This window comes from Emys orbicularis, chromosome 6 (assembly GCF_028017835.1).
Source record: "Emys orbicularis isolate rEmyOrb1 chromosome 6, rEmyOrb1.hap1, whole genome shotgun sequence".
Lineage (NCBI taxonomy): Eukaryota > Metazoa > Chordata > Testudines > Emydidae > Emys > Emys orbicularis.
The window spans coordinates 93,225,795-93,250,730 of NC_088688.1; the positions used below are offsets into that span (position 1 = coordinate 93,225,795).

Below are 24,936 nucleotides of genomic sequence, written 5' to 3' on the forward strand. Positions count from 1 at the left end.
ACCCTTTACAGGGGCAATGAACCTTTAATATCTGAACTGTCCAGGAAATGGCTGGACAGTGCAGAACACACGTTTTTGGGAAAATTTGGATCTGGGAGTTTGTTGGGGTCACCCTACAAATAGTAAACAAGACTGATGGAAGCTAGAATGTGACTGGAGTGTTGCTGATAGGCTGCTGGGGTCAGAGCTGCTGGACCAAGGCTACAGCTATACTCAGACACTCAGGGTATGACTAGCATGCGGATAGGCTGTTTGTGAGTGGCCCTGGTTGTGAGCTACAACAGCAAAGCGTTTTGAGGCACCTAAGGTTGTGGGACAGGTGATGAGACAGACCCTCACTGGTCTGGATCGCACCCCAGAATGTGACAGTGTGTGTAAACCTTTTAATTCTGATATCCAATTCTTCATCTTTGGACACCAGCTTATGAAGAAAGGAGGATGCCCCTTCACCTTCAGTTTACTTACAGGCAGCAGAGCCAACCATGTATTAGACATTTTGGTGCTCTGGCTAGTTTTCTACTTCTTTCCTTATCTTCCTTCCTTCATTTTTCTCTCTGCCTCAGTCAGAGGCAGTTGCAGTAGATCAAGTAGGTTGAAGAAGTAAGAAATTTTGATACATGACCAAGCTTATGGAACTATACAGAACAAAGATGAACACAGATATGAGTTTAACAGTTTGTGTGCTTGCTTATCAAAGGAATGGATCAGAAGGCTAGAGGAGCCTGAATTGGTTAGTAATTAGAGCAGTCTACCTGACCATGAAACACCTGCAGACTCTCTGCTATCTTCATCATGACTGAGAATGACAGCTATGTCTTATGTAAACCAATGTAGTGTATAAGAGTACCCCACTTTTCTGAAGAAGCCTATATAATACTTATCACAGCCTGGCCCAGTCCCCTTCTGGATGGACACCAGCTGCTGCTCTGTGTTGTGAGTGGACCCAGCCACTGTTTCCCATATGTTTCTAAGCAAACTGGGTCTATGGAGAGCCTGGTCACTGTTCTTAGTTGTGGGTCTGTAAGGCATGCTCCCAGGTTCAGACTTCTTGTCTGAACCTTTCCTTGGGACATGAGAGACTATTGTCCTGCCATCCCCAGACCCTGGAACCAGTGCCTCAAACCTTCCAGACACCCCTACTTGCTTACACAGACTCCCTCAGACTTCCACTTAGGCTGTGGTCACTTTGGTATTCTAGTTTAATCCTTTAGAGGACTATGTAGTAGGTAAGCAAGAAATACAAATTTAGCACAGGAATTTCTTAATCACAGCTTAAAAAGCACTAGAGAGCTACAGATCTATGCACAATTACTGAAGTTTTGGGACAGACTCACAGAAGGGGAGAGATCAGACTGGTAGTTGTGAGAGGGGAGTGTGAGTTGTCAGCATTTCAGGCTAGGCAGAGTCCCTCCTGCCTTCTCTCTCACCAGCCAGTTCTTGCATGTGGCAATGAACGACTCCCTCAGTTAAGAAGCACCTCTTTAATAAAGTTTCTATCCCGTTTGCCTAGGCTGAGAACTCCAGGCTCTTATTCAACCCAGATTTCATTGCAGAGAATCCCTTGTTCCATGGTGTTGGGACAGCTTTAGAGAGGCAATTAAAGTTTATGGCCCTAGATGGCTATGTGATGGTTTCTCAGTCATAGTCATTCAGCTCAGTCACAGTCATTCAAGCACCTTTCCTGGGCTGGGCACCTGTGTGTAATGCATTACAATAACTTGCATTCTTAAGGTTAGACCTGTTCAGCAGCTAACACAAAATGGATATCTGAATCCGAAATGGAGGTTACAATCCAAAAATGGAGGTTACAATCCAAAATAGAGTTCACAGTTTGACCTAGACATATCTCACTTTCTTACATTACTAATATGAATAAAAGGGGATCTGTAATAGCTGTCAAGTATCAGGGGGTAGCTGTGTTAGTCTGTATCCACAAAAACACTTTCACTCCATGCATCTGAAGAAGTGAGGTTTTTACCCACGAAAGCTTATGCCCAAATAAATCTCTTAGCCTTTAAGGTGCCACCGGACTCCTTGTTGTTGTTAGAAGAACAGGAGTACTTGTGGCACCTTAGAGACTAACAAATTTATTAGAGCATAAGCTTTCGTGGGCTACAACCCACTTCTGAAAGCTTATGCTCTAATAAATTTGTCAGTCTCTAAGGTGCCACAAGTACTCCTGTTCTTTTTGCGGATACAGACTAACACGGCTGCTACTCTGAAACTTGTTGTTGTTGTAATGGCTGTGAGTATAAAGGAAATCAGACTGTTGAGCCAGCTAACCAATTAGACTAGTAAAGGACCACGGAGAATGGACTCTACATGCAGGAATGTTCACACAGATCACCAGGATATTGGGTACTGCAGTGTTTTAGACCTGTTTGTCTCGGCAAAGAATCGCAAATCTCTCATTCTCCCCCCCTCCCCCCCGCCATAAAAGGATCTAGCAGGCAGGTACAGATGCTCCCTCACAGAATTGGAGCTTTGATCGTATGTAAACATCCTCCTCCCAATTTTGCTCATTACAAAGAACCATCAGAAAAATAAAAACATAGCTGTAGTGCACTTAATAAATAGTACTTTATTGGCCCAAGAGACTCGTTCCCAGACCTACTGGACATAGCCATTAGTCAACCATTGATACTAACTCTGAGGACAATGTATTTAGTCAAGGATGCACACTTCACTCAGATTCAGGATGCCTAAAATTTATAGTCTCAAAGCTGTGTGTCAGATGCTTATAAGAGAATTACCTCTCACAAATTATTTCCATAATTCCAAAAAGCTCACGGCTTGATTTAGGACAAAAGGACAAAAAGCTATGCATTTTGCATATTCCAGAGTGTGGGAAATATTGACTAGAGGAAAGGGATTTTAGGCCCTAGCCAGCCCAAATCCTTATCATCCTGGACTACTTGCAACGCTAGGTGAATATTATCATTAAAATAAACCTCAATGAAGGTGCATGTTGCTGCAATAATAAACATCCTAAGTATCAAGAATTCTAGTATTGGTGCTAGAAACCCAGTTGTAAAAAGTTTCCTAAAGCAGCAGACAATATCAGTCTGACTACAATGCCAAGATCAATATCATGGAAAACTTAATCTAATCCCTCAAGCACTAATAAAACCATCATTTGAATCTAGGTGTGTATGCGCCCACGTGCACAGTTGTCGGAGACTTTTGCCTTAGCGACAGTAGAGCGTTAGCGGTTCTTCATAGACCTTTGTTCTACCTAATCTGCATCCAAACCTGTCGGCTTGGCTGCTGCGTGGTTGAACGATCAGGAGCAGCAGTGCTTGGCCGATGTCCAACAGATCCTTTTGGGAAGTAGAAAGCCTGCTACCAGAGCGATCTACCCGGCCAAGTGGAAGTGGTTCACCTGTTGGACCTCGGATAAAGGCGTCCGGCCAGAGCTAGCCTCGTTGCAGCTGATTTTAGACTACCTTCTGCATCTCAAGCTCCACGGCTTGTTCCTTTCATCGACCAAGGTCCACTTCGCGGCCTCTCGGCCTTCCATCTGTCACTTGAGGGCAGATTCGTTTCCACCCAGGACATGACGGCCGGATTTCTCCAGGGCCTTGAACTCCTCTACCCACATGTCAAGGACCCTGTTCCCCCACGGGACTTGAACCCAGTGCTGTTGCGGCTCACGGCTCTTCCTTTCGAGCCTTTGGCTTCCTGTTCTCTCCTTCTCCTCTCCTGGAAGGGTGCGTTCCTTGTCATGCTGACTTCGGCCCATCGAGTCTATGAGTTTCGGGTGCTCACCTTGGAACTGCCTTATGCGGTCTTCTACAAGGACAAGGTCCAGCTGAGACTGCACCTGGCTTTTCTGCCCAAGGTGGTATCTCAGTTTCATTCAAGCCACGACATTTACTTACCGGTCTTCTTTCGAAAGCCACATAAATCGGAAGAGGAGTGTAGACTGCGTGCCTTGGACTTTAGGAGGGCTGTGGCCTTCTACATTTACCGGAGGACCAAGCCATTCTGTAAGTTGACACCATTGTTCGTTGTAGTGGCTGACAAGATGAAAGGTCACCCTGTATCCGCTCAAAGAATTTCTTCTTGGATCACCACCTGCATTCGCTTCTGCTATGATCAAGTGAAGGTGCTGCCCCTGGCAATTGTCACCTCCCACTTGACCAGGGCGCAGGCCTCTTTGGCCCCTTTTCTGGCCCAGGAGCCTCTCCAGGACATCTGCAGGGCGGCCACCTGATTCGCTGTCCATACGGTTACTCAGCAGGCCTGGGACGATGCTGGCTTTAGTAGGGCAGTACTGCAAGCCAGGAGGCTGTGAACTCGGACCCCACCTCCGTAGATACTGGTTGTGAGTTACCTAGAATGGAATTGACATGAACAAGCACTCGAAGAAGAAAACAGTTATCTACCTTTCGTAACTGTTGTTCTTCGAGATGGGTTGCTCATGTCCATTCCATTACCCTCCCTCCTTCCCCTTTGTCGGAGTTGCCGGCAAGAAGGAACTGAGAGGGCGTAGGGTCAGTGGCACCTAATATATCGACGCATGAGCACGGCACTCAAGGGGGCGCCACAGCCGACCCTCCGGATACCGCTAAGGCAAAAGTCTCCAACAACTGTGCACGTGGGCGCGCACACACCTAGAATGGAATGGACATGAGCAACACATCGCAAAGAACAACGGTTACAAAAGGTAGGTAACCATTTTTTCTGTAGTTTTCATAATGACAAGGCATTACTGAGAAAAGGCTCTGACTTTGCACTAAAAGTGAGTTCTATCTTCTACTGATCTCAAGGTTTGTACAGCAGTCCTTTTGTCCAAAACATGGATGTGAAAAAGAGAAGAACTGACACAAGCTAGAAATGAGTAGGGACATAAAAATTGATAAGAAATCAAAGACACTTTTCATTCAGTGAAAGGAATAAAAACTTCAAAAATATCTGTCACCAAATAGCTGAAGTTATGCTTTATGGAAACATATAAGGCCAGTGACCAGGCATTCTAATGAAGGCCTACAGTCTATTCTGTGAGAAAGATAGATACTTCATGGATGAAATGAGCACAAGCTTTATACAAGGAGATATGTAAAACGGCTACTGTACTGTGTTCAGTGTCTAGATATTGGAGACTAAAAGTGCAGGTATTTTCAGATATCACTTTTGGCCCACTAATCCTGCCTTCAGTAGTGTTTTGTTGATTTATCACTCTTACTTAACCTTCTCTATTCATAGTTTATTCTTTCCTGTGATTCTCCCTCCTTTGTTTTCTTCCACTTGGCTGTGGCCAAAACCTCTAGTGAACAGAATAATGTCTGAGAATAGAAAAATGTGATAGTTGACTGAAATGTTCATTTCCTTTCTTCTAACTTTCCTACTTATGAGTCTGATCTTGCCTTGGGAGACCTTATGAGAGAATGTTAAAGAATTGTTTTTTAGAATTAGTTTTCCTAAAATGACATATTTGTAATGTTGATAGATTACCTAGCAGGATTAAATATAATTTTGATGCTCTAACAGGTTTTATTAATATGTTGCTACAGCTTTGGAAGCACTTTTTGGTAGGTCACAGCAAGAGGTCTATGCCACATCTTTTCGGCCAAAAGATCTGTGCTTAACTGGAGATGGGGAACCCTATTATGATGACTAGTAAGTGGTACATGTATGGGAAATTAGAAGTAAACCAGTAATCAAAATTTCCAGTCAATGTGCCTTTTGTGACTCTTCCATTGGGAATTACCAGTAAGGGTCCATGCTCGTTTGTAGCTGTCTGTGCTTCTTCCTCTTGGATCCAGGTACCGTAGTCAGGTGCGCATTAGTGGTGATTATATGGAGCTACAGAATCCAGTTTATTGACTTTCCCCAATTTCACAGCTATTCCTTCTCTCCTCCCTAGAACTCTCGAGATGGTGAACAAGCTATTTTGCTGAATAAAATATGTCAGATCAGTCCATATCTCAGAAATATCCAGCTTCCTACTCCTGTCTATTTTGCTATCCCTAAGTGAGTCAGAGGGGGCACACACTCCAGGTCTAATTTTCTCCAAATTAGTTTTCTTAAAATTTAAAAAAAAAATGTTTAAAACTTTCTTCTTTTCCCACTCAGAATAGTGCATTGAAGTTATCTTCTACCTTAGAAATAGATTAACAGATTCCATGGGCAGAAGGGATCATTGTGATCTTCTAGTCGACCTTTTGCATAACACACAAGCCATAGAACTTCCCCACAATAATTCCTAGATTATAGAAATAGGTGTATGCAGCCCACCAAACGTTAATGAAGATCATAAGAGCTCTTATTTGAAATCATTATTTATTTGATTTATTTATTTAAATTTATACAAAAGATAAAAAGAATCCATAGTATTTATTAAGATTGGTTCACATTTGTAGTATGGTTCAAGAACTAAGCAGTCTGTATTAATTCATTTGTTGATACTTACATGTTCTAAGAATTTTACTTTGTTGTATAAGTCATTATGTTGCCTGAAATTCTTAATGAGTGTGTTGATCATTCACTACTATGAGTAGGTAAGGTCTAAGATTAGGTTTTCATTCTGACCATTAAAAGCTTGTCAATATTGCATGTGATTAGAAGATTTAATTTACTTTGGCTTCGAAGATGTTTTATTTACCCTTCTAAAGGAGAAAAAAGAAATTTCCTGCTGCACTTGAAAGTAAAATTACAAGCTTTTAGTTTCAGCGTTGAATTAAAACTTGGTACGTTATTTGGTGTAGACAATAACGTGTATGTAGTGGAACAAAACTTTACAAACTAGTATTTAGAAAAGTAAATTAGTTCAGGATGAAGGAGCCCAATAAAAAAACAAATAGTTACTATTAAGCTGACACGTTTATACAATACTATTTGATAGATAGTTGATAAGGTCAGGCTCTTAAACCGTTCAGTCTGGTATGTAAAGTGTTGAAAACAGAAGGATCCCTACTGTGAAATTGAGTGTATTAAATAATCTTTAGGAAGCTTAACAAACAACATTAGAGTACACAAAATTTGCAGTAAAACATGTATTCTTAACACAGTTGCTTTGCCTGGGTTTTGCCTATTAGGCTGAAGATATGCTAATCTTGTCACATGCAGCAGCTGGGTTTGTGCAATATTCTTTTCCTTCTCCTAGGGGTTAATTAGCCTTCTTTCAAGATGTGGCCTATTTAGCTGTAGATTCGCATGATTCAGCCACTACTGCTGGTACAAAGCAGAACTGTTAACAGGCGGGTGTGTCCTACTGCTTAATTAGCCAGAATAAAAAGGTCCTTTGTCAAACAAGCATCTGTTGCTTGTGATACACCTGACAGTCCCATTAGGCAAAGATGACTAGACTGAAATTGGGCATGTCTCTCCTTCAACAATATACAGCTCATTTACATATGTGGAGCATCACTGAAAAACTGCACGGGTTTATTTAGTTTATCAGAATGGATTAGTGTAACTGATAAATATCACTTGAAGAAGCCTGTACAAGAACTATACTAACTAAACTGCTCCAGGACATGGCACTAGCAACAAGCCAGTGAACAGGGACACCATAAATGTTGGATGTAAAGCAGAGCATATTTCATGTTTAAGGAAAATCCTGTGATGTGTGGGCAAATCATGTTAAAGAATTGTCCTCATGGTGTGAACCTGGACATTGTAGAAATAAAAACAACAAGGAGTCCGGTGGCACCTTAAAGACTAACAGATGTTAGTCTGTTAGTCTTTAAGGTGCCACCGGACTCCTTGTTGTTTTTGTGGATACAGACTAACACATCTGCCCTCTGATGATTGTAGAAATAGAGGAGACAAACCAAAATACTTCTAAATAGATCTGAATTAATTAATGTGTTACCTTTAAATTATCCTTTTAGTGAAAATTGGCAGCCGCGTTTATAGTCCCCAAACATGCTTTAGCATTCTAATTGATCTACTGTTAAATCAACCTACAGAACTAATCAATTGAAGTGCCTTTGGCAAAATACTAGTTAGGATGTATTGTAGTTCCACTGGAGAGAGAGAGACAGCGAGTTACATCCTTAAATGTAGAGGGTTTATTTTTGTTTTTGTTCCTTTCATTTACTAGATTCTTAAATTTGCAGACTAAGGCCCTTCCCAATGAGGGCGTCTGCATTAGACATTTTTCTCACTGTTGCTGCCATTGGTAACTACTGGTGGGAGCAATGGTGGGAGCACTTGTGTAAATAGGGCTCCAGGCTGCTGCAGGTGAGCTAACCCCTGTTTCTTCTTCGAATGGGGTCCCTGTGGGTGCGCCACTTTAGGTTAGCTAGGTTAGGTTAGGTTTTACGTTAGGTTTTCTTTATAAAAAAAAATTGTTTTAGTAAGGTAGAGATTTTTTTTTTAATGGCCAGATTTTCCTCTTTCCCCGTTGGGCAAACTTTTATCAGACACAATGCTCAGCTCGCCCAGATTTAAAAAAATGTGACTCTTGCCATGAGGCAATGCCTGTCTCAGACAGTCATTCATTGTGTGTCTGTTGTTTGGGGGAGATCTATATCCCCCCAAAATGTTCCTATTGCAGTAACCTGAAAGCGAGGGCAAGGTATGACAGAGATCTCTGCCTCAAAATCATTTTAATGGAGAAGTCCCTTCAGCCTACTCCTCCAGGAACAAAATCTACATCAGCAGATGGTTCCCCGAACAAAACCTCTGCTAATGGGAGTGCTTAGCCTTCCAAATGATCCAGGAAGCGAGCCACAACCTCCCCCAATAGGGACACTCAAAGAAAAAAGAGGTCCCTGGCAAGGTCGCTTTCTTTGGTGCCGAGTTCAAGTAGAGTGAGCACCTTTGAGGCTCCGGGCACTTCCAGCACCATCCTTCAGCGGACCTCTGCTGAGCCCTGCGATTCCAGAACGGAGTTGAGACGTTCCTCCTCCACAGCACCGACCACCCCAGTGCGGGAATTGGCACCGAGATTGACTCAACAGGCAATGCTGCCCCCACTGGCACTGATTCAGTCGTCTGCACCTATGGACAGGCCAACCACGGCACCAACCATCTCGACAAAGGCATCGACTATATCCACATCAGTGGCACTGCTGCCTCAGAAACGTACTGCTTCACAGCAGTTTCTACAACGCAAGCATATAGCAGTCTCCTCGCTGCCGCAATCTCCCTTGCTCAGTACCGAGGGATCTCCGGGCCAACTAACTGAACAATTGCCCACTTCTCTGGCTCCACATCCCCTCTCCAGTGATGAAGAGGAGGAAGTACATGGGAACCGTTTCTCCTCCCAGCACTCTTCACCAACGGGACAAAGACGAACATGGGAAGCTGCTGAGACCAAATCTCTCCATCCTTGAGATGCAGCAATGGTATGGGCAACCCTGGGTGGGTCCACTGATGATCTTTGTCATGCCTTGCCCTGACTTTCAGGTTACTGCAATGTGAGCATTTTGGGGAGATATGGGTCTCCCCCAAACAACGGACACACAATGAATGGCCATCTGAGACAGGCATCACCTCACGGCAAGAGTCACATTTTTTTAAATCTGGGCGAGCCGGGCATTGTCTGATAAAGGTTTCCCCAATGGTGAAAGTGGAAAATTTGGCAATTAAAGAAAAATATCTCAATCTTACTAAAACAATTTTTTTAAAATAAAGAAATAGAGCTAACCTAAAGTGGAGCAGCCACAGAGACACACATCTAGAAGAACCATCGTTACTGCACATGGTGAATAACTTCTTCATATAACCCTGCTCATAGCATGACTACATGACACAAAGGTTAAAGTTAAAACATTATCATCTGCCAGTGCCTTTCTCACGCTATTGCTCTGATTGTTGATGCTGTAGCTTTTATTTAATGATTATTATTTATTATATTGGCTTAAAGCCTCACTTCAAATTGTTATTTTGTCTGATCTCCCTGTTCTGGTTCAGAAAAATCTAGGTACTGTAGGTAGTAGAGCAGTAATTCAATACGTGGCACCCTTTGCTGAGTAATTAAGGACCAAATGCCCAACATAATTTTAAGGACCATTTTGCTAGTAGAATTATTGGCTTTCAGACAAACTAAAATAAAGGACTTGACCACTTATGAATATTAATGATTGCGTATAACTTTTTTTTATCAATAGTGTTGGTAATTCGTGTGCTCTTTCCAAATTCCCATTACATCTGCCTACCTAAATTTCAGGTTCCAAGGTTTCAGGTTCAGCTTCCAAGCAGCTGTGTGTGTGCTATTTTATGTAAATTATTTAATGAGATAATTTGCTTGATTCAGACACGTGGAAAATAATCCATTATGTGGTCCTTAGAAGGTGGGGTGGAAAAGTAAGCGCCCCAAACTGGTTTGGGGGAAGAAAATTATATAAAGTGTAATCTCATTTCTCTGTACCAGCCAGGAAAGAGGTGATTCCTGGCTAGAGAACAAAGAAATAAGGTTGTTATTAGGTGGTGTGCACACATTAGCTTGCAGATCTGAATGTTCTACATCCCTCTGTCCTCAGTTCCTCTCTGCCAGCAACACTGGGTTACAGAAATAGTCTTCCCATTGTCTTTGATGCTTTTTGTCATTTTTGAAATAATATTTCTTAAAACTTCTTGTGTTTGTTTACCAGATTTTGTAGTTGAGAACTTTGTCTGCTCAGTGAGCCATACAAAATTGTAAATCTGTAAAAAAAAAATCCCACTCTTTTAAGAGTTGAATGTCACATGACAAGATTTGTGTCACTTGAAGACAGTCATTCTTCCAGAAAATTTGAAGTGATGGACATTTTGTAGAAAAGCAAGAAGGGATTGGGATCTGTATCAAATGCATTTCTGTCATGTTGGGATAAAGGTTTCCTGTATGCTGTTTCTCTTTCGCCTTGTGTAATAAAGGAAATGAGATAAAAGGCTATCCATATGATCTCAGTAGGTATGAAGGGTTTGACTCACCACTAGTGCCTCTTTATGGCCAGGTGTTGCTTAGTAGCTCTCTCCCTATCCGGTACCTCCTGCTGATGGTCGCTCTGGGGCTGTGGTGGTCTCCCTCTTCCTGTTACATGGCCCTCTGGCCAGGTCATTTTAAAGTCTCTCCCCTTCCAGGGCAGTTAATGAAGAGAAATAAGAGGAATTAACACAAATGAATTATCCTTAATTGGGTTAAGGCTCTCTTCTTTCAGAGGGCATTCATCTGTCTGTGGCCCTAAACCGAGTTCACATGTAATAGAGGCGAATAGTTATCTCTCCAGGAGAGTCAGCCTCTGGCCCTCCTTTCCTTCAGGAAGGGGCTGTTGGGCAACAGTCATCTGGGAAGTTCCTTCTTGCAGTTTGCCCTCTTTCCAGGAGCTGAGGACTGAAGGTCAGCTCTGCTCCCTGGTCTGCCATCAACTGACATGAGTGTCTCCCTCTTAAGCTCCTCCCTCCAATCCTAACATCTCTCATGGGTGCAATGGGGCGGAGCCACCCGAGCCCACATTAAGTCTTGAGAGAAGTGCTAGATGCTTGCTTCAGGAGGGCAGTCTGTCTCTATAGTGGGCCCTTAGCCATGCTGAGTGGTGCTGACTTAATCTAATGAGTCACTTGTGTAACCTTCCTTTCTCCTTCATAAAGTTGTCTCTTCAGCACCCAATGTAGGCAGTTAGTAAGCAGTAGCGATACCCAACTAATGTCCAGATTCTTCAGCCTTTATTCAGACTGAGCAATACTTACATGAGTAATCCCAGTTTTGGAGGAAGATAATTTAGAAGATTCTAAAGACTTTTCCAATTGTACAGCTTCTGCCTTCCCTTGTTCCTCACTTCATCATGTTCATATGATTTTGTGCAGGCAGAGGAAAACTGAGGATGCAGGCCCATTGCAACCTTCTCTAGAACATTTGGCCATGGTAGGTCAGTGTGTGTGTGTGTGTGTGTGTGCGCTCTTGAAGTGCTTGAAGTCATATGTGAAGATCCTATAGTCTGGATTTGTGAAGGAAGTATTTTATTAATAGTGATGATACTAGTATTCCTTTTCTCAGTCAGAGTACTTTAGTTATAGATTCTAGAGTTCGTGGCCAGAGGGGACTGTTAGATGTTCTAGTCTGACCTTTGGTATATCACAGGTCATTAAATTTCACCTAATTATCCTGTATTGAGCCCAGTAAATTTTGTTTTGACTCAAGCATGTCTTCCAGAGAGACATCTAGTGTGGATTTGAAGATGTCAAGACATGGAGAATCCACCACTTCCCTTGGTAGTTTGTTCCGTTGGTTAATCCCACTCTCTTTTTTTAAATAAAGTCTTATTTCTAATTTGAATTTTTCTAACTTCAGCTTCTAGCCATTGGTACTTGTTATGACTTTATCCACTAGATTAAAGAGCCCTTTAGTATCTGGTATTTTCTCCCCATGAAGGTACTTGTATGCTGTAATGAAGTCATCTCTCGGTCTTCTTTCTGATCAGTTAAACAGGTTGAGCTCTTAAGTTTTGCGCTGTAAGGCATTTTCTTCAGCCCCTGAATCATTTCTGTAGCTTTTTTCTGCAACCTCTCAATTTTTTCAAAATCCTTTTAAAAATGTGGACATCAGAACTGTATGTAGTATTCCAGTATTGGTCTCACCAATGCTATATGCAGAAGTAAAATCACTTCCCTACTGCTACCTACTACTCCCCTGTTTACACATCCATGGATCACATTAGTCCTTTTTTCTATAGTATTGCACTGGGAGCTCATGTTGAGTTGCTTGTCCACTCTGACCCATACATTCTTTATTAGAATCAATACTTTCCTGGATAGAGACCCCCATTTGGTAGGTATGGCCTGCATTTCTTGTTCCTATATGTATAATTTTGCATTTGCCTATAGACTGTTTATACTATAACTTATCTGAAGCAAGAAATAACTGGCTTTAAGAAATTACCTGAATCAGCTACAGACTAAGGACTGAGTCATTTCTAAGTCTCCAGATTTGTTCCTTCATGATTGATTTCCTGCCTGAATCACAGACTACAAATAAGTCAGATACATCTCTATTCATTAAGATTATTAAATAATAGAGATATTTGGGGCATAAGTGAGAGCAGAAGATGCCCCTAAATATTTAAATATGTGAGTGTTTGAGCCTGCATTCTTAGGGGGGGAAATCCCTTCCACATGGTGACTCTTCAGAAAGAAAAAAGTAAAAAAAAAAAAAAATTCTGGTATTACATATTTTACTCATTGAACTTTTTCAATATACTTTGCTCATTTTATGTCAGTACTTCCTGAAAACTGACTATATGGGATACACCGTCATTTAAAAATGTCTTTTTGTAGAAATGACTTATAGTTCTCTAGAATTAAGGACAGTCAATATGAATTGTGTTTGAAGTGTTCAGTTCAATACAGTGGTTATTGGGGAGGCTTTATAAGAAGGCATGTTTAATACTGGCTAAATAAAAATGAAATAGAAAATACAGTTTCTAGGACTAATTATAATGGCTGCTGTATAGATAGCTTCAAGTGTCCAGATTTAACTATTATGCAAAGATATAGGAGTTGATTCTCCTCTCAAATGAGTTTTACTGTGGCGTAACTTCCAATGACTTTCATGGAGTTGAAGCTAATTTATCCCATGACAAGTGGAGAAGAATCAGGTTAATTTCTCTAAAAGTTCTTTACTTCACAGCAGTAAATAGGTTCAAAAGCACCTTGCTACTGAACTAACATACACTGTTATAAAGCAGGCTGGTAGGTAAACTAGGAAAAATTACTTATTGTTGGCATCTAAAGCTTGAAGTACTCTGTTCTCAGTTTTTTTTTCTGTGCAGCAGGCCATAAGTAGAGCAATAACCTGTATAACACTACATACAGATTTCCTTATATTTTAGGATACAGCAGCTGAGGGGCGGGCGGAAGAAATGTGCACATAGCCATGTGATGGCAGGGGGGGAAATCTTTTAGCTAATCCCCAGATTGGAATTTGGGCAAATGTTACTCTTTTTTAAGATTAACATAAGTATAAGTGACAACAAGCAAAAAAGTTCATGTGGTAAACTTGATTTTACATTTTAATTTTATTCAGAGACCACGATGCAGACATCAGAGACTGTGTCGGACACAGGTTCAACAGTGACTTTACAGACATCTGTGGCTGGCCAGGCAGCAGTGCCCACGCAGGTAGTACAGCAAGTACCAGTACAGCAGCAGGTAGGTGGCTGTTAGTCTTGGAAAAAACATGAAAAGTCAAGTCACAGCTGTGCCTTTCCTCAAATATAATGAAGGACTGATTTCATATAGGTCTGCTAAATGAACTCTTCTGCCTGTTTTTATCCATTTTATTTTGCTAAAATCAAAAGAGCTACATAAAAAGACACATTGCTTCTAGGATTTATTCCTTGAATAAGATCATCAAGACATTTATCAGAGGGGTGTGTGTGTGTGTGTGTATATATATATATATATAAGTAGTAATAGATAATATAATCATGTAAAATAATAATTTAACATTAATTTAAATGATTAAATATTCAAATTAATTTATTTGAAAGGTTAATAAGGAAAATATTTCTAATATTAATGGCCAGATTCTTTCCCCTTCCTTCCCCCTCCCTTGAATCAGTGTAAAATAAATGCAAAACGAGTATTACTTTTCACCTCTATTCCAGCCTTCCTGAAGATTCTTACACAACCCCTATGAAGAGTACTGGGCGAGGAACATAAGCAATTCGGCAGTGTTTTTCTTGTTAGGAAGTTGTATGCTAAACTCTGATGACACCATTGATTTGAAAGCCCCACTCTAGAATTCATTTCAGCAGCTGAACCTGTGCAAGATCTACAGTGTAAATTGACCTGATTTGGGGGAATAGGTAATTGGGTGCAAGAGTTGTGCCCTATATTTAAAATAGTGTCCAAGGTTTTTTTTCTCATACTTGTAAATAAATCAGAATTTTGTCATGAGTGTTTTGGGGATTGTGGATGACATTGATGTTATCTTGCACTGAGAACTGTCTTTAAATAATTATAGAATCATAGACATTAGAAATGTATAGGATCTTTTAGATCATGCAGTCTGTTTTCTTGCCGATGCAATCTTGTTCCCAGGAGTAAACAGTTTCTAGTATTTTGTCAAATTTAGTTTTAAAATCCCAGGTGACATTGTTGACTTGCCTCATACTTTTCATTGTTGATCAATTTTTCTTGATAGACCTAACTTTCTCTCTTCTAATTTCATCCCATTACTTCTGCTTATATTTCTATGTATAACATGGAATAATTCTGTTCCCTTCTAGGATATTAATTCAGCAAAACTACTTAAGCACATAGTTAACTTTAGGCACATGCTTAAAATCACCTCTATTCAGCAAAGCACTTAAGCACATACTTAAGTCCCATTGAAGTCGATAGGATGTCAGTGTGTACGTACATGCTTTGTTAAATAGGGATGGTCTTAAGCATGTTTTAAAGTTAAGAATGTCTCAAAGTGGTTTTCCTGAATTGGGGCCTTAGTGTTTAGATCTTTCATTATTTGTGGATAGTTATGTTTTTCTGTCTCCTTCTTGCTCTTAGCTATTGCTTAGCCAATGTATAGTATGTATCTGGTTCTTTTAATTTTTCCTCATAAATTAATCCCTCTAGCTCTATCATCAATTGTGTAGCTTTTTTATACTTATTCCAATTTTTTTTCTATTAACGTGGTGTCCGGAACAGAACACAATAATCTACGTGTGGTTGCAGTGGACTTTTATCTGCCTGCTCTGATGTGATGCCTTAGTGTATGCAGGGATCTGAAAATCACATTGGTCCATTTTTTGCAGCCATGTAGCAATACATGAGTTTGTATATTTTGCAGGCTACTATCAACCTTCGTTCTTCTTTTCGTAATTATTCCTATTTATTTCACTTTAGGTGTGCATGTGCACCTCAGATGAGAGATTTTTGGTAGTGGTATCTGTATGGTCCGTGCTACCTGTGCTCTGTACACCCGCTTGCTCTTATCTGAGGGCAGGGCAGACCTGCTGCTGCTCCAGTTCTTTCTCAGCTGCCCACTGCCTGAAAGGGAACTCTGGAGTGTCCATGGATTAGTGTACCTCTAGTCTTAGCCAGCTGTCTTTGCCTAAATCTTTTATTTTTATGGTATTTTTTATTAAATTTATTTTATTTTTGAACTTACCTGCACACTTTTTGTGGGTTTTTTTTTTCAGAGGCTCCTCTCATTTTTTTGAGGTCAGGCTTTCCACCTCACTTTGGGTACGTCTACACTTACCGGAGGGTCCGGCGGCAGGCAATCGATGTTCTGGGATCGACTTATCGCGTCTGGTTTAGACGCGATAAATCGATCCCGGATCGATCCCGGAAGTGCTCGCCGTCGACGCCGGTACTCCAGCTCGGCGAGAGGAGTACGCGGCATCGATGGGGGAGCCTGCCTGCAGCGTCTGGACCCGCGGTAAGTTCGGACTAAGGTACTTCGAATTCAGCTACGTTATTAACGTAGCTGAATTTGCGTACCTTAGTCCGAAGTGGGGGCTTAGTGGGGACCAGGCCTTAGAGCCTTTTTCTTTGTTTGAGGTGTGTTTTTTTTTTTTTTTTCTTCTTCTTGATGATTATGCCCCAAACCCTTGGTCTTAAATGCTGCCTGACCCATAGAAGGTATTTACCCCTCAACAACGTTCATTCCAGTTGTCTCCAATATCTGGGGGGAGATAAATATCCCATCAATGTGCAAGATCTGCATTGGATTTGGAAGCAAATCCAGGAAACTGAAGGAGGACAGACTTAAGTTGCTCCTCATGGAGCATTCTTTGAGACCCTCCTCCAACTTGGGGCCTGACTGCCCTGTCTGTTCAGCAGCTTTGACTAGTCTAGAGGACACCTTCAACTTCCATCGCTCCACTCTAGGGGGCAAGAACCATGGGGCATCTCCAGAGAGTAGCTCAGAGTCCTCAAAAAAGATGAGACATAAGCCTCCTGATAGAGAGGCTTTGAAGAAAAGGGATAAATCGCCTCAGAAATCTGTTAGCAAGGAGACATTGTATCCTGGTATGGATATAGTTGAGGATTCAAGATCCTCCTGTACTGAGCTTCCTGCACTGACTAAGAAGACTTTTAGTGCTCCCTGCTCTGAAAAGTCTCTTGGTGTGCAGCTTCATCCGGTACTTATGGTAATATATGGCCCTGAACCAGCCATGCAGTGCCAGCCAGTACAGAGGAAGACACCTTTTCTGACTTGGATATGTCCATTCAGGATTCCATCATCTTCCCATTCAGACCTCCTCCCCAGAAGTCTATTTTGAAAAGAGGGTCAGCAGGAACCAGACACATGCGAGTCCCTGAACAGCCTCCTTGCTATAGCCTCTTTTGGGGTTCATTGCCCTTCCCCTATGCCCTACCTCAGTGTTCCTTCTGGAGTCCTGGGCCGCATATGGAGACCAGTATTATAAGAGCACACTCTCTGAGGAAGGACCACCAGGAGAGAGAGCCACTTGTTCCTCGGGACCCCCCTCATCTCTACCCTTCTCAGGAGGAACCAAGAACTGTGGGCTGATAGAAAGGCAACACCACCCACTAATAAGTCCTCATCCTCACCGGATGAAGCTGTAATGCCTCCTCCACATTCCTATGCAGACGACTTCAAACTTTTCCAAGTTTACTATTCATGTAAAGAATATTTGAGTCTCTGCAAATCCCTCTGGAAGAAGTACAGGAGTCACAGCATAGCCTGGTGAAAATCCTTCATACCACCTCCTAGGGCAGGATGGCCTTGTCAATAAATGACGACTTGCTAGAGCCATCAAGAACAGTGTGTTAAACACCTGCCTCTGTCCCACCCACCTGGAAAAGAATGGACAAGAAATATTCACTCCAGTGGCACAGAACACCTATTTGACTATCCTGAATTGATTGGTGGTTGATACTACGAATGAAACAAACAGCATGATTTCAGGTCCACATGATAAAGAGTATAAGCGGCTGGACCTTTTCAGTCATAAAAGTTATTCCTCAGCCTTATTACAATTTAGGGTAGCAAATTACCAAGATGTAATTGCTCAATGTAATTACACAAACTATAATAAATTTCACTCATTTTATTGAATATCTTCCACAATAACAAAGAGACCGGTTCCAGGCACTCATCGCTGAAGGACAACTAGTTGCCAAGGCCTCATTACCTTCTCTCGTCTGTGGCAGTTTCAAATATATAAAGGGCCATAGAACCACCCAAGAAAAGACCTAGGTTCCACCTCTGTGGTTGCCCAGCTACCAACCTGCATCAAACCACCATTTTGATATATTGGTTGAGAGCCACAAGTCACTTCATTATCTGGATCTTGCACTCCACCACCTTTCTACTTCCCATTTCCTGCCTTATGGGGACCATCTTTCCGATTTCATGCACCCATGGGAATGAATCACTTTGAACCGGTGGGTGGTAGAAGTCGTCACATCAGGCTATACCATTCATTTCAACTCCATCCCTCCTCTCTACCCACCCTTACTGGAAAAAGACTCTACTCCAAATACTGCCTGGTGCCCAAGAAGAAGGCGGGATGGGCATTTAAGTGCTCTACTGCCCCAAGAGTATTCATGAAGTCTCTGTCAGTGGTGGCTGTCCAACTGAATAGTTAGGAGTGATCGTCTTTCCTTACCAGATGATGGACTCCTCAAAGATGGATCTTACAATGAGGTACAATCAGCAGTTGAAAAGGCCCTACCTCTTTTCAACACACTGGGACTAACACTCAGCAGAGAAAAAAGCCACTTTGATACCTACCCAATGTATTGAGTTAATTGGGGCCACCCTGAACTCCTAGACCACCAGGACACACGTACTATCAGACAGATTTGTCACAATGTCCAATCTCATTTCCGAGCTTCAGTTAAGTCCTCAAAAAACAGCGAGAACCTGTGTTCAGTTGTTGGATCACATGGCAGACTGCACATTCGTGACACTTTACACCTGATTACATTCCTGATGCCTTCAGGATGGGCTCAGAACCATCTATGCCTGAAAAATATTACCTAAACAAACTGGTATTTATTCTACAGAAAGTCCTCGAGTCCTCATGTGCCTTTTCTCCCCAAGATCTCCTCAGACTTCCACATTCACCAGGACATTCAGTAACTCATCTTCTACTCTAAACTGCACAACTCTAGGAAAGAAACCAGTGTGCAATTCCTGGATGTTAGGAGGGCACTAGTGTTCTGCCTAGAAAGAATATGCTTTTTGTGTCCTTCACAGTCTTAATGAGTAGAACCCCTGTTTCTGCCCAAAGACAATCCAGGAGGGCCCTAGCATTCTACCTAGAAAGAACTAGACCCTTCAGAGTTTCTCCTAGGCTCTTTGTATCTTTCACAGACAAAATTAGTGGAACCCCATTTCTGCCCAAAATGGGCTTTGGGATGCATTTTGGCCTGTAGCAAACTCTCAAAAGTGCATCCTCCCTATAGGGTGACAACCCATTTCACTAGGGCACTATCCACCTCAGTTGCTTTGGGCAAGAATGTCCCCATCATAGATATCTGTAAACCTGTCACCTACTCATCTCTTCATACCTTTTTCCAGCAGTACCCTGTGGTGTATATTTCCAGCTCTAATGCAGCCTTTCGGATGACTGTTCTCCAATATATATTAGGCAGGACTCCTCAGCACCTGCCCCCTTAATGTGGACACTGCTTTGGGAGTCACCTAGGATGACCAGACAGCAAATGTGAAAAATCGGGACGGGGGGGGGGGGGGGGGGATAATAGGAGCCTATATAAGAAAAAGACCCAGAAATTGGGACTTTCCCTATAAAATCAGGACATCTGGTCACCCTAGAGTCACCTGAAGTGAAGCGCACATAGGGACACTTACTTGAAGGAGAAGGGGAGGTTACTTACTTGTAAAGTAGCTGGGCCTTCAAGATGTTTTGTCACTATGCGTGCTCTACTACTTACCCTCCTTCCCCTGCTACCAAAAACCTGTGATCAGAGGAGTAGTGATTCATGAAACCCTCAGTGTGAACTGGCAAGGGGGTTGTAAGAATATCCTGATTCTGGTATGTACATTCTGGCTCATCAAAGAATGTCATGTGGGGTCTTAAATGAAAACCAGAGTCACATTGGTCATTAATATCATTGTGAAATATAGGTACAGATACAATATAAGGAATTATGTGTATGTATACTGAAAATATGATCTTAGATTCTGTATCACAGCAGAGGTAGAGAAACAGGTTTCCTGTCAGATAAAAGATGTTTATTTGCCTGTCTCTCTGTCAGCATTTAGATTTAGCATTGTAAGCTATCACAATGGAGGCACATTTACATATGAAATCAACAGAGAGCTATGAAGTCAACAAGGAAGAGCACGCAGCAGAGGAAGAGAACCTTACCTGGAGATACATTTCAGGGGTTTACTATTCTATATTTGTAGAACAGAGAAGACACCCTGTCATGCTGCACCTAGGAAGTAAATGGGAGTGCATTTACATTCATGAAAATGTGATCTCAGCCAGCCTTGGTTGAAAAAGCTGAAGAAGACATTTGGGGTGAGATAAATTTCTTTAGACAGGAGGTCAGCCTGTTAAGCTTAGGGTCTAGAAAGCATATTATGATTTTGTTTTATATATAACCCTTTTGTTTCCATTATTGTCACTTACTTTGTCTTGGTGCAGTGATATTAAACAAGGAGCTGATAGTACAAACTGAATCATACAAGCTGGTGTATACACTGTTCCCCTAGGGACAGCAGACCCAGAATTTTTGAGTGTGTTCTGTGGAGAAGGGGCTGGACACTACAGAAGAATGCTTTGAAATGGGCTTAATGACTGGGGTACACCTGTTGTTAACCTGGCAGGCAAAGGCAGGGCTAACATAGCTCAGAGGATAGAGCTTGGGTAGCTAACAGTCTGGTGATATCAGGGAGCTGATGCCCAGTTAACCACAAGCAAGTCTCCCTCATGCTGGAGGCGGGGGCATAACAAGGTGACTCAGTCTTGAGTACCTTGAGAACCAGCACAATATGGACACACACACACCTAAAGTGGAGTACCTATCGGGACAAAACACTAGTTACTGTACAAGTAAGTAACCTTTCTTCTTTGAGTGATTGTCCATATATATATTGCACTGTTGCCAGAGTCTTTTCTAGTCAGTGGTACCTGTTGGAGTGGCACATGTGCCCTGCCAACCCTTGTGCCTGCAGCCAAGGGCATAAAAGGTGGGGCTGCACCAACCAACTCCAGTTGCTTCTCGCTGCCCACAGTTAAGAGGCAGAGCTTATCACTTCTCTTGGCATACTATCATTTGTCTTGTAATATTAGTGTAAATAGATAGTTTTTAGTTAGCGGTAAGAGGTTTGGTTTAGTTTTTTTGATAGTTTCTGTTTAAAATTCCATTTGGGAGCTTATTTTCGTTTTTTTCTTTATGGGAGGTACTTGCTAGCAGTCTGTGCACCATGACTGACCATAAATCCATGTGATTCAAACATCACCTGTCTTGAGAAGCAGTCATGCTGCTGAATGAAGTTCAGACAGGATGTTTCTCCTTGACTGGTGTGACATTTGGAGGGCATTCTCGAGGATACCTCAGAGCTAGAGAATCTCACCTCACAGCATTTCTTTGAACAGTCGATATGTCCACATTTGGACTCTGGCCTTTCAACTTTGGAGGCTAAAAAGGATGAATGGTCTTCCAGGATGGCTCCTGCAGCTTTATCTTCTAAGACCATTGAAATAGCCATCAAGTCTTCTGCCTTGAGAAAGTTATCAGGAGACAGAGGTAACAGGAAGGAGAAGAGGCACAGATCACGCTCTCCAAGTGTGGTATCTAGGCCTCAGAAAACTTCGAGGCTTTTTGATGTAAACAGTGCCTCTAAACTTTAAAAAAAAAAAAAAAAAAAAAAAAAAAAAAAGGAGGCGGGGGAGGGGGCTTGAGCACCCATCCTGGTCCTGCTTGGGCTGATTCGGACTTGGACTTATCTCATATTTTACTCAGTACTGTATCGGCCATTTTGGGATTTCATGACCAAGCCTCCAGCACTGACTACCCTGGTACTGGCAACATTAGTACTGATGACTGGTGTATCCTGATGCCATCAAGATCGTATATTGTGGCACCACCTGCTCTCATGCCTGTTCCCTTTGTATTGCTTCCATCTTAAACTGTTTTGGCACCAAGACCATATCTTGCTACCAGAGAACTTATAATTTCATCAGTACCAGACTCTCTGCTTCTTGCTTCCACAAAACTATTCCTGTTGGCACCACCTGTAGTTCTAGGTCTAGTACCTTCTACTGCACTGGTACTGACTAAAGTATATCCCATGCAAATTCCCACTACACCAGTGGGAACAGCACTGCCATTCGGTGAGGAGGTATTCATTTACCTCATAAGCTTTGTGGGACAGGGGAGAGCCTTCTACAAGATCCTAGTTGTCTGGGCTTTCTGGAAAGCATCTAAGAGAGGCTCCCATTATTATTATGGAAGGAGCTCATAAATGCACCCTGACCACTGGTACCCACTTCCTTGGCCTTTAGCATCTTACACATTCCAGTATACCTGGAATTTCTGGATGCCATGGGGCTATCCTCAGCATTGAAGTCCTGTCTCAACTACCTGTACAAGACTCAGATCTCTGTTTCCTGGACAACTGAAAATGGAGTTACATCCCCCACAACAGCCAGAACCATCTCAGGAGGTTTCTCCTCTAGACGAGACTTGCAGGAGACAAAACTGTCCATCTCTGCGCAATGTCTTCATCCCGAGATGAAGCAGTGGTTCCAGAAACGTCAACATCTACTCCTGATGATTACAAGGTTTTTCAGGAGTTAATGAGGACAGTAACCTTGACACTTGGGATCCCTGTGGATGAAGTTCAGGACGGGCCACATAGATTATTGGACATCTTGCACATTTGGTACTAGGATGTCTAGCTCTCCTTTAGATTTTGCTAAAATATTGTGGCAGATACCAGCTTCACTGGGTCGCACTTTGAAATGTGCAGACAGACATTACCAGGTACTATTCACTGGGTCTGTGTAACCTTATATTTACTCAGTTCTGTGATCTCTTGTAGCTACAGCTGCAAATGAGATCTTGCCAGATTCAGCTAGGATCTACTCTAAGCATAAGGAACCTAAAAGATTAAACCTTTTTGGCAGAAAATGTTATTCCATCTCTAGGCTGCAGATGGGAATTTCTAATTACTGAGAGGTATTAGCCAGGTATGATTTCATAAACTGTAATACAATGCAAAAATTTATTTATAAACTCTAAAGAGGAGTTTCGGTCCATCTTAAAGGGCAGCTGGTAGTGAAAACATAATTGCAGACTGCTCTGTAAGCAGCTGATACGGCATCTAAATCAATGGGAACAGCTATACTAATGCACAGATACTCTTGGTTCTCCTTCTGTGATATCCCTAGAGAATTACAAATGACTTGCCCTTTGAGGGTTGTAATTTATTCCATGATCTTCTAGGGCAATGCTCATTGAGAGTATACACACCAGCCCCAAAATGCAAACACTTCAAATGTACCAAAAGCAGCCTGTGTGTCATCAGTCCAGGTTCACACAACTTCTCAGGGAGCTGCAAAAATTCTCTGGAAGAAGCCCATCATTAACTGACATATCATTGCCCCTGCCTCCCTCATCTTCCAGGCAACAAAATTGACTCAATGCCTGGAAGCAGTTTACCAGTTACTTCAGATATTTCTAACCTATCTCCTCCCGTTGAGGATGGACTGTCTCACTTCCACGACTTCTGCATTACAATAATAGACCAAAGATAAAAGAGTTTGTGTAGTGGGTTATACAGTGCAATATCACTCCCTATTCCACCCTCTGTCTTCTTCTCTCCCCCCCCCCCATCCCTATTTAGGAGCACCTTTCACAACAGCAGGTTAGAACAGGGAGTACAATCACTTCTAGCTCTCAGTGCAATAGTGCAGGAACCACACCACCTGAAAAGGAAAGGATTTTACTTCAGGTATTTCCTTATCCCCAAGAAAAAGAGAGGACTTTAGCCTATCCTAGATCTCAGGGCACTGACCATTTACATCAAAAGGGGCAAGTTCAGAATGGAATTTAGCAATAATCATCCCGACCCTACACCTGAAAGACTGTTACACTGCTCTTGATCTCCAGAATGTGTATTTTCATATTGCAATCCATCGGACATACAAACGGCTTTGCAAATGAGCCCAGGGAGGTCATACCATGCATAGGGGGTTGCATGAAAGAAGGTACAGAGGTGATTCTGTGAAATGTGACAAATAACCAGACATAGGTGGGAGATGTGGCAGAGCCCAGGGGACATAGGCAATACAAACCTTGACAAGGGAGGATAACCAAGGAGGGACAGAGTTATGTAGAGCTTTGAAGGTGTTAGCAAGAAGCTTAAATTTGATATGCTATCATATGGGAAGCCAATGGAGGAATTTAAAAAGGGGATTTACATGATTAACTTGATTGGCAAGGAAGATGAGTTTAGTGGCAGCATTTTGTATAGACTGAAGGGAGGCAATGTGTGTGTTTGGGAGGCCAGAGCCTGGGAAGTTGCAGTAATTCAGACAGGATGTAAAGACAACGTGAATAAGAGATTTTGCGGTGTTGGGAAACAGAAAAGAACAGATTCTGGAGCTGTTGAGAAAGAAGTGGCAGAATTTAGAAATGATGAGGATGTGTGAGCAGAGGAGGAGGAGGAGTCAAAATGTAAATGTGGACAGGAGACTGTGAAGGATCATAGACCAAGAATCTAAAAGGGTATGTCTACACTGCGAAATTAGATCGAATTTATAGAAGTCGGTTTTATAGAAATCGGTTGTATACAGCCGATTGTGTGTGTCCCCACATAAAATGCTCTAAGTGCTCTAGTCGGTGGACCGCGTCCACAGTACCGAGGCTAGCGTCGACTTCCGGAGCATTGCACTATGGGTAGCTATCCCACAGTTCCCGCAGTCTCCGCCGCCCATTGGAATTCTGGGTTGAGATCCCAATGCCCGAATGATGCAAAACAGTGTCGCGGGGGGTTCTGGGTACATGTCATCAGGCCCCTCCCCCTCCGTCAGAGCAATGGCAGACAAT

General features: G+C 42.2%; 1 protein-coding gene across 1 annotated transcript in view; it reads left to right on the forward strand.

Annotated features, from left to right (window-relative positions):
- RFX3 (regulatory factor X3) overlaps positions 1-24,936 on the forward strand; it is a 218,501-nt gene that overhangs the window by 92,718 nt on the left and 100,847 nt on the right. Inside the window, exon 2 of the mRNA XM_065406095.1 lies at positions 13,955-14,079. Coding sequence (XP_065262167.1) covers positions 13,963-14,079 — 117 coding nt within the window. The 5' untranslated portion in view covers positions 13,955-13,962. The remainder of the gene's footprint in view (positions 1-13,954; positions 14,080-24,936) is intronic.